The sequence below is a fragment of the Littorina saxatilis genome, linkage group LG17 (assembly GCF_037325665.1).
Source record: "Littorina saxatilis isolate snail1 linkage group LG17, US_GU_Lsax_2.0, whole genome shotgun sequence".
In the NCBI taxonomy this organism is placed as follows: Eukaryota; Metazoa; Mollusca; class Gastropoda; order Littorinimorpha; family Littorinidae; genus Littorina; species Littorina saxatilis.
The window spans coordinates 47,067,775-47,078,005 of record NC_090261.1 but is presented as its reverse complement, the minus strand read 5'-3'; the positions used below and the strand labels follow the sequence as shown (position 1 = coordinate 47,078,005).

Sequence of the window (10,231 nt, the reverse complement as noted above, 5' to 3'; positions counted from 1 at the left end):
AAATGCTTTATGTGCACAACAAATTGTTATTTTTTTTTTTTTTTTTTTTTGCGACTTCACTTCATTAAAGGCACAGTGCAGCTCACAGCCTTCGTTTTGCGTTTTTGTTGCAGCTGAGTGCATTTACAGTTCAAAAATCCTCCTATGGTAGTAAAACAAACCCAAAACTACCCAACGACGACATCTGTGAAGCTCGACAGTTGGCTTGTTCCCGCGAGTGCATAAATTAACCTAGTTATTACGTGGTGTTTGGTCGGAGTTCGATTCAACTGAGTGATTCCGGCCTCCATTTTGTTTTACACAAACTCATGATGATGTCTGACATAGTTTGCTAGTGACGTGTCTTTTTGTGCATGATGTGGTGATCTACCTGATCTAAATTTAGATCCAAAAATAGGTCAAGACCAGCCGGGACAGAGTCCGAAATTAATTCGTAAAAAAATCGCAGTTCTTGACTCTTTGGGTGCAAGTCAATGAAACTTGGTAGTTCTTCTAACGGATAGCTGCCTGAGGTATGACTAAAAGCCCCAGGGGCTCCGTGCACCTGGATTTGACAAGTTCAGTACCTTTAACAAAAAAACTTGTAAAAAAAACAAATTCACCAAATTCCAGCTGAGCATAACTGCTTTCACAATAAGGACTGGGCCTTTAAAGGTACGTTCCTCGTCATATTACCCAGTATATCAGACACCACATGTTTGTCTAGGTTTTTACATGGGAAAAATAAAACTTTATTTTAACATGGGCACATACGTCTGACTTTTTTTGGTGGAGATTGGAGGATGTGCGATTAATTTCCTACTAGGCACTGGTGTCAACATGTCAAATTCATTAAGCGAAATGTTTTCACTATACACAGAACATAACCAGGCTATCAAATGTGTGGTATATGTTCAAGTCAGAATGATGCCCTAATTTGTTTTAATTTGAGAGATCTGTGATGTCTGACATATTGGTTCAAAATTTAAGGAATTTATACTTAAGCTCTAATGAGTAAAATTTGTCTTGTCAAAAACCAAAAGCATATTCCTTCCTCTACATGCAAGACTTTCTTTCATCTGTGCATCTTCATTTAGTACAGCAAACAAACAAAAACATCACACTCTGCATAGCGAAACAACTTGCAAAGAAAACCTCACAATCTGTATTGGGAGAAAGCCCCCGACTGTTGCAATTGTTTATGCATTAAAAAAAACCACTGACACTGTGTGTTTGAATTCTAAGCTATATGTGTTTAAAAAGTTACCTTGATCATTCTGACATGATGTGGCTCAAATCACATCTCAGACAATGTTGTAGACTCCATAGATCTATAGACGTTGAGGTGCATGGAAGAACTGCATATTCTGTGGAAACACAAAAAAATCTACACGGAGGAAGAAGAAGTCACAACAACTTTTAGCAGCAGCAACAGTATATATGATTTTATTAGTGTGGTGTTCGTGATCTAATGAGTTGGGGGGGGGGGGGGCGGGTTGACCGGGGGTGGGGGGGGGGGGGGGGGGAGGGGGCGTGAGAAGGCTAGTTGGGGAACTGGGGGAGGTTTTGATATTAATCAGCATTGTCATTTAAATGTAATGACTGGTACAATGTTTAATGTATTTGGAAGACAACAACAGTGCAACGTATAATGTGAACCAACTTCTGCATGACAAAGATCAGGTAAAAAAAAGTTACCTGTTTCATTCTGGAAACCTTTTGGTCCCATCACATCTCAGGCGTAGACTATATGGACACATACTGAAGTGATTAAAACAAAAACCAGTATTTTAATGGACAAAACGAATTATGTGGATTCGAAAAACAGTAAGAAGAACAGGAGCATCAAAAAAAGTCAATAATCTTACTCCAAATAACACTATCACAGATTCAGTAACTGAACCCCAGTTAAGTGTTAGTGATTCAAATGACTGAAATTAAGATACAAGATACAAGAAATTTTATTGTCCTCATCAATACAAGGAAATTTGGCATGTGTGTGGCAAGACATAATACACTGATACATAGACATTTACAAAGCAACAACTGAAGTTCAATATCAACACACCCTTACGCACACATACACACTGTTTACTGACAGCGACATCCAAAGGCAATTGGCAAAATATGTGTACGATTGTTTTCAACTACGCAGATGCAATGCGTCTTCCGACTGTCCTCAATAACCTATGCTCATCTTCAGGTCCTCTTTGTTCACCCTGTTCCACTTGGTTTTGTATTACATGTATGTTATGTTTATATTGCTATTTTTTCCTGTACTTATGTATCTTGAATGTGTCAATAGGCTATGTGCTTTAATGACAATAAATTCTGATTCTGATTCTGATTCTGATTCCCACTACTTCAGACACACAGGCTACATGTGCCCCTCGGACGTACGCAACCCACAATTCACCCAGCCATACAACTCCACATGCACTTACTCATTCATGTAGCACTCTAGCGACCGGCCATGCACAACTCACACACTGGAACCCTCGTACGGCTACATATGACACCCGCACAAACATTACAGCCTCAAACATCGTACTTGATCTACAACTAACAAGCATACATCCACTATCAAACACCGAATACATCATCACACATTACATCATAACATATTGCATTATAACACACGCACAAACATTACAACATCAAACATCGTACGATAATCTACAACTAACAAACAATCATACACTATCAAACACCAAATATATCATCGTACATTAAATTACATCATACCCCCCCACCCCACCATACATTCACAATCGACACAGAATACATCATCATACATATACATTACATCATAACCCCCATACATACGCAATCAACACATAGTACATCATCATACATTACATTACATCATAACCCCCCCCCCCCCCCCATCATACAAAGTAAACAGACGTCAACATTTCACTCTTACCCCCCCCCCCCCCCCCGTATGTGTGTGTGTGTGTGTGTGTGTATGTGTGTGTATGTGTGTGGGTGTATGTGTGTGTGTGTGTGTGTGTGTGTGTGTGTGTGTGTGTGTGTGTGTGTGTGTGTGTGTACAGGGCCATAAATGCAGAGCCATTGATTGGAAATAAAAAATTGTTACTGTTAAATATCAACAGTTATACAACATTTGGATATGGATATGAAAATATATGTTGCCGGTGGAAGAGGGGAGGGGGAGAGGGTCTTTGTTGCTTGCAGTTAATAAGCAACTAAGGCCAGCTGTTGTTCTGGGTGTTGTAATGTTTAAGCAAACATGTTTGTGGATCACCTTCTGCATTTAGATCTGTTTGAGTATTTGCAAAGTTACCTTGATCATTGTGGCATCCTCTTGATCCCATCACATCTGAGACTATGGTCTGTAGACTCCATGGTCAGACGCTGGAGTGATAACAAGGTCATTCTGAAAAAAATTGAACATAATTATGCAGAGAGGGGGCAGTGATGAAGGTTGGTTAGAGTGCTAGTTGGACATGAGAGTGTTATGCTCCACTGGTTGCCCGTTCCTGCCCGTATCACCTACAAAATCAACACTCTCACCTACAAATGCCTCCATGGTCTCGCCCCTGCCTATCTCTCCGACTCTCTTTCTCTCTATGTCCCTTCACGAACACTCAGATCATCTGCCGACTCCCTCAAGCTCAACATCCCCCACACCAAACTCAAAACAGCAGGTCAACGCTCATTTTCTTTCCAAGCACCTAGCCAATGGAACACACTACCTCTCCCCCTCCGCCAACAACAGTCCCTCGAATCATTCAAATCTGCACTCAAGACATTCCTTTTTTCCAAATAATCCATGCATTCTACACTGCCCACCCCATCCCACCCTGAATAACTGTACATATTTTAATGTTTGATGGTGTGTGTGTGTGCTAGTGACTTTAAGTCTCCGTGTGTGTGAACGAGTGTATGTGCGCCTTGAGTCGCCTGTTGGTGAGATATGTGCGCGTTATAAATATTCGTATTATTATTATTATTATTATGGGGTGAGGATGGTGCTGGTATTAGTAAGCATAATCAGTTAAAGCTCACAACTATCTTGATCTTCATAGACATGAATTGCATTATAAATGAATCCACAAGCATGTACCTTTATTTTTGCCCTTGAGTTATAGGTGGAAGGAAATGTTGAGTGGTAAACACAAGCCTTATTGATCACTTGGTTAGCCTGCGGTCAGTCCCCTTCGATCTGCAGATTGCATCAGCATAAACAAACACAACGTCATCATCGTTAACAGCCTGCATGGTCAATCATGAATCTAATAATACAAACACTGGATCTAATTTGAGAGTCTGCAAAGGAGTCATAAGTTTGAAAATTCAATGAAAATCTGGCAGTCAATGAAGCAGATAGATCTGGCCTTGCGCTTGTGTTTGCAAGCAGATACATGTTTGAACATCCCTTATCTTAATGTTATCATTCAACAGATTGATATTTTGCCTGACGATTTTCCTGCCGATGAGCTAAACAAACAATGAAAATCACAGAAGTGGTAAGATTTTGAAGACGAAATTTAGTCATACAAACAAACTCAACAGAAAGAATCTAGCTAACCACTGTACAGCTTTCGACCAAATCAACGCATTTGCATGCCTTAGTCATTCCTGCTTTGATTCCAATAATTCTACATGATCGTAATGCACAAAAAATACGAAAACGAGCTGATCGAAATGAGTTACACTGCCTCACCTGCTATGATTGTACTGTGAAAGCGAAGGTCGTCTGCGATTCGAGATTTCAAAGTCGAACAGCGGCGTTTCTGTACTCTCAGCGGTTATCTTGCTTGAAAATGTGAAAAGCATGACTTGCATCTACCTTTTCGTTCGGGCGTTGTTTTTGTAAAATATTCGAAAATGTCATTTCGAAAAGGCGGTCGCCATTTTTTTGGGTGCCAACTTCTTTGAGTGGGGCTGCTAGCTAGCTGGTCCAAACGGGAGCCTCCCATTCGGTACGCAACCCTGAGAAAAAAGCTTCGTGCACCCCGGGAGGGAGCGGGCCGACTTGGGCAGATCTCCCATTGGTTGTCACCCACTTTTGCTTCGTGCACCTCAGCCCAGATAACCGCTGTGTATTTGACCACAACCCAACGCAAAGGAAACATGACACACTACTATTTGGCATACCTATTACCTTTTTGCATTCATTGAACTTTCCCCAATAAATTCGGCTCACATCAGTCGTACTAAAAGTACAGGCGATAACAAATGCCCACCTGAGGCACCTGAATGGTGGTTCGCAACCACACACTAGTCTAACGACCGTCGAGGCACGTAATGAATTTTGCAATCTTCCGACCACCATTTTTTAAGTCGGTTACTCCCATTACTGCAACCAATAACACAGCATGTTGACGCCATCGCTAATTTGGATGTAACGTGAGGTTTTTGTTATAACGTAGCTTCCATCACGTTGAGCAGACGATGCAGCGGTTGCTCGTCGAAATTTCTCGTCCAACCAGAAATGCTTTGGGTATCACGTGAGTTTTCCTTCTTTGTACCATGTAAGTGCCGAAACTGTTAACTGGTGTTTGCAAGTCGTAATGGACAAGAATGTTGTTATTCTTCTTTCTTCGAAGTACCGTAGATTTGTTCTTGGCCATATTTTCGAGCTGTGCATTGTTATATTATGGGAAAAACACGTTTGAACGCAAATTCGCAAAGAAATGTTGGTCATTAGCTCCGGAACTGCAACATATCAAATCAGTCGAGCCGAGTTTCCTTCTTTGGCCCATGCATTAGGATTCAGCAAGCTGTATATATACAAGATGTCAACAACCACCACTGATATAGCAGTATCCCTTCCTTATTAGCCCTCAAGCAATCCATTTAGAGAAAGCTGATGACAAGCCCTCTACTGCCTTTCCGAGGATAAAAACATTATTTAACCTTCAAGGAAGCCAAATCAACTGAGAAACGGACATTACAGCCTACTAGGAAGGACCTTTCAAGACTTTGCAAAAGTGACCGTTCGGACATGAAAATTGGCGGCCATCTTGGTTTTGGACATCAAAAATAGGCCAAATCATATAAATAATACCAAATATGAATTCCCCATGCCAAACTATCCTAGAAAACATGTTTTGTGCAGCATTCTAAGCCAAACCAGTAAAAAGTTAATTTTCATACTGGCCGTTGGTGGCCATTTTGAATTTGGGGCTCTCAAAAGTTATGCCCACACTTTCGCGAGGTACACCCATTCTAAATTTTTTATTTAACCTTCACAGAAGTCAAATCCATCGAGAAACGGACCTTTGCTCTCAACGGTCACGGAATCCTTGGATATGACCCAACTACACTCGACTCCACTTAGCTCGACCCCGCTTAGCTCGTCCGCCGTTTAGCTCGTCGCCATATTTTTTCCCCGGGCTGACGTCCTTCTTTGTATCTGTAAAATTAAGCTGGTTAGCTCGTCCGCCGCTTTGCTCGACCAAACTTTCCAGTCCCAAGGCATGGTGTGACGTCATTTACGCCGGATAGCTCATCATAACGACATTGTGTCGTCAGCGATGACGTCTTCTGACAGGATGACAGTAACAAAAGAACGTTCCATAAACTGCCAGACTTTTCGAATTGAATGTCAAAGAAGAAAACATGCGCTGTTTATCTGATTTTGCTACTTTGTTTCAATTTTCTCCTACTTATTAGTAGGTACAATGTACACACAAAACTTTCTTTGTATGACTAATTAGAATAATGTTATGGTTTTGTTGCGCAGATTTTTTGTTGATGTGCATGTTTTTGAAAATGGTGTGTGTGTGTTTTGTGTGTGTGTGTATGTAAGCACGCAAATGAGTTAGTGCTTTTTTGCGTGTGTGTTTGTGTGTGTTTAACTTTTTTCTGGCGCCGTGTTTACTTGGTTTTTCATTTAAAATTCTTCTCATTGGACTGCTTATTTTTGGATTTAATAAAAAAAATCCCAAGAAATGTGCTTTCTGTTTCATGGTTTACATCTCTCTCTCTCTCTCTCTCTCTCTCTCTCTCTCTCTCTCTCTCTCTCTCTCTCTCTCTCTCTCTCTCTCTCTCTCTCTCTCTCTCTCTCTTCTGCCTATCTCTCTGTTATTTTCATAGTAACACATGTTACAAACCCAATATGCAAAACGAATATAAACTCTATCAACATCTTAGCGAGTCTATGAACAGAAATTCGTCATTTGACCATTGCACATCATAGCTCCTACTCCATGGTGATGAAAGGATTACTTCTGGTTTGTAGACACGGTAAAATGTCATGTTGTGAACAAAGGGCTATTCGAGGATGATCTACTAGATTGATAGTTATCTCAGAACCTGATACACCCGTTTACAAGTGTTTATGTGCTTTTAATATTGGTCTGGACGAATTCGCCGGATAGCTCGTCGCAGCATATCCCCCAGGGAAATTGGACTCCGTTTACCTCGTCCGCTGCTTAGCTCGTCGGCCGGTTAGCTCGTCGCGAATTTTTCGGTCCCGAGAGGGACGAGCTAAGCGGAGACGACTTTACATATATATACAAAACATTCTGGCTCAATGAGTCAATATGCGGGAACAGTCTGGTAGTGTCATATTTTTTTAATTGATTTGGAAGAATTGCTAATAATTTACATAGCACTCCGGCCCTGTTCTTTTTTTCGTCACACCCAAAACCGTTATTTGTTTTGGGCGACGCAACATTACAATGCGTTTTCGCACAAACACTGCAAAACTTCTTTCCGTACCGTAACCTTGCGCAGCAGTGAAAATGTGGAGAAGACAAAGAAGGGGGAAAACATGGCTTCTCGGGAGGTGACGTCTTCCATGTCGGCTCATGTTTGAACCAGAAATATACCCTGTCCTAATTCTACAAATAATAGTCCGGTCGTCTCCGGTATGTTGCCAATAAACTGATACAAATAAGGTCTGCTGAAGTTGTTCGCATAGACTCCATATTGAGCAAACTTCCAGACAGAACTTTGACGTGACGTAACACATGTGTGGCATATTTAAGATGACGTCAGAGGATTTAGTCTGGGCGTAAAATCAGTGACGAGCATCTGACCAAGACTATTAATTATGCGCGCGCACGTGTGTGAGAAGAGAAGCATCACAGGCACTCGTCACGAGGTGGGCGGGGCCTATGTCTTGGCTGTCGACAGATAAAGTTGGATGAAACTTTTTTTTTTTTAAATTTTATTTCTTTTATATATATATAAACACAACATAACAAACAGCATACACAGAGTTTATCAACATAACGTATGGCTGTCTTAGCGCATACACACGCACATACCTAGACAAGACACAGACATAGACAGTAGGGTGGGTTGTTGGAAAGACAGGGGAAATGGAGGGCGGGGGGGGGGGGGGGCTGAGGTTGGGGGAGGGGAGGGGAGGGAGGGTAGGTGGGGACGGTGGTCACACTTTAGCCTCCAAGTATACATGGGGTTTAATTATCGGCATACAAGTACTGTATAACATGTTATGAATAAATGGGTCAGGGGGTATCACATTCAAAAATGTTCATACGAAATCAATCAATACAATTATCCTATGGCATCAATGAAAAAAGTGTCTATATAAGCACCAATCCTTTGCAAGTTTACCGTAATAATTATTTGTGGCCATTTCTGCGAAAAGGGACCTTGTTGAGCTAAGCCTCTGATTGAAGAAACGCGGGGTCAAAGTTAGAGCAAAATGTAAACAAACTTTGCTGTGCTGACTGATGCCCACTTCAAGTTGAATTTCTAAAATGTTCAATGAATTATCAGCGATAGTACAATGAACAGCAATTTAAAGTAATGGAAAATAGTCTTGGGATCAACATTACAAACTTCTACAAATGTTTATGTTCATTCCTCCTCAGGAAAAACACATCGAACCGATGACAAGTTGACTGCGATGATGCCGAAAATGCCGACAGAGTGTTTTGTTGTGCTTCGAGAAAAAAATTTTCGTCGCTAGTTTTGGTCAAGTTAAAACAACTTACCTATTTTTTTTTTTAATGTTTGACAGTAAGCTTAATATAAACTTTCATCTGGAAGCACATTCAGCAAAGTGATGTAGCCAAATCATCACACAGCTACATTTCACTAGACGGATCTATACGCATAGTTCAGGTAGATCTGACTTTCACGCGACCGTAGCACTGTACGAAAAAGCAGACGACAAATGCAGTTGCCCGATGAAGAACAGTTACTCCCCGTTTACATCTTTAGTTGCTTCCCTTGCTAAAGTTACTGATATTTAGATCAGTGGTTACTGACTGGGGCATTCTGTTCTTTGCAGCTGTGAATTCTGATAGTGGAAGGGCAAGTCAGTCTTCTCAGTTGAACACGGAATGTTCTCCTGACAGAAGTCACTTTGGGATAAGACAACGATTTTGTTGACGAGGTCAATGCTGTTAATTCAGAATAATTTTGTTGCACTTCGCCCGGACATTATTTTGTGACTCCGAAGTCGAAGCAGATCTACTTTGATCACGATGGTGTTGTAAAGGTTCACGATGACAACGCACACTACTAATCGGTTAAAGAGTTCTCCAAGAGCATAGGCCTATTGCGAAGCAAGGTCTTCCTCTTCCTGATCGTTTGAATGCCCGGACATCGTAAATGAGAACCTGTTGCTCTTACCGTTTGCTGTCTCCACTTAGATCTATGACAGGCTACAATTTCAGGTAAGTTACCATATAGACTGCAGTGTGTGTTTTGTGTCCCGTGTGTGCAGGGGCGGACGAGGGGGGGTTTCTGGGGTTTCCGGAAACCCCCCCCCAGCCAAAAAATAAAAATATTTTTGTGTGTTTTTTTGGGTTGAGTTTCAATTTGTTGGGTATTAATCAGTGACAAAATCTGCTGCCTGGAACTAGTAATGATCATCCTCAGAATGCACCAGCTTGCACCATTTTGCATCCTTTTTTTCAAAATTTTCCGGGGGGGCATGCCCCGGACCCCCCTAGCAAGCTAGGCGCTTCGCGCCGTCGGCTCGGCGCTTCGCGCCTTCACACCCATATCTTCACAATATACTTTTGGAAACCCCCCCCATAAAATGAACTGATCCGCCCCTGGTGTGTGCGCGCGCGCGCAGCTTGTGTGTGTGTGTGTGTTGTGTGAGGGTTTCTGTATGTGTGTGTGTGTGTGTGTGTGTGTGTGTGTGTGTGTGAGAGAGAGAGAGAGAGAGAGAGAGAGAGAGAGAGAAAGAGGGGTAGATAGAGGAAGAGAGATGATAATGACAATGATGATTTTGATGATGATGATGATGATGATGATGATGATGATGATGATGATGATGATGATGGTGGTG

At 41.6% G+C, this 10,231-nt stretch overlaps 1 protein-coding gene and 1 long non-coding RNA gene across 3 annotated transcripts in view; both read right to left on the bottom strand.

Moving 5' to 3' along the window:
* LOC138953192 (uncharacterized) overlaps nucleotides 1-4,164 on the bottom strand; it is a 5,604-nt gene extending 1,440 nt beyond the window's left edge. Inside the window, exons 1-3 of one of the 2 annotated variants that reach the window (XR_011451506.1) lie at nucleotides 4,070-4,164; nucleotides 3,287-3,379; nucleotides 1,247-1,337 (exon numbers count right to left, since the gene is read on the bottom strand). This is a non-coding gene — a long non-coding RNA (uncharacterized lncRNA). Of the gene's footprint in view, nucleotides 1-1,246; nucleotides 1,338-1,677; nucleotides 1,741-3,286; nucleotides 3,380-4,069 lie in introns of those variants that run through there. The other variant, XR_011451507.1, reaches the window with a different exon arrangement.
* Nucleotides 1-7,913, bottom strand: part of LOC138953516 (uncharacterized) — a 58,527-nt gene extending 50,614 nt beyond the window's left edge. The window contains exon 1 of the mRNA XM_070325350.1: nucleotides 7,675-7,913. Within this exon, the coding sequence (XP_070181451.1) occupies nucleotides 7,675-7,765 (91 nt within the window). The 5' untranslated portion in view covers nucleotides 7,766-7,913. The remainder of the gene's footprint in view (nucleotides 1-7,674) is intronic.
* Nucleotides 7,914-10,231: the final 2,318 nt, after the last annotated feature.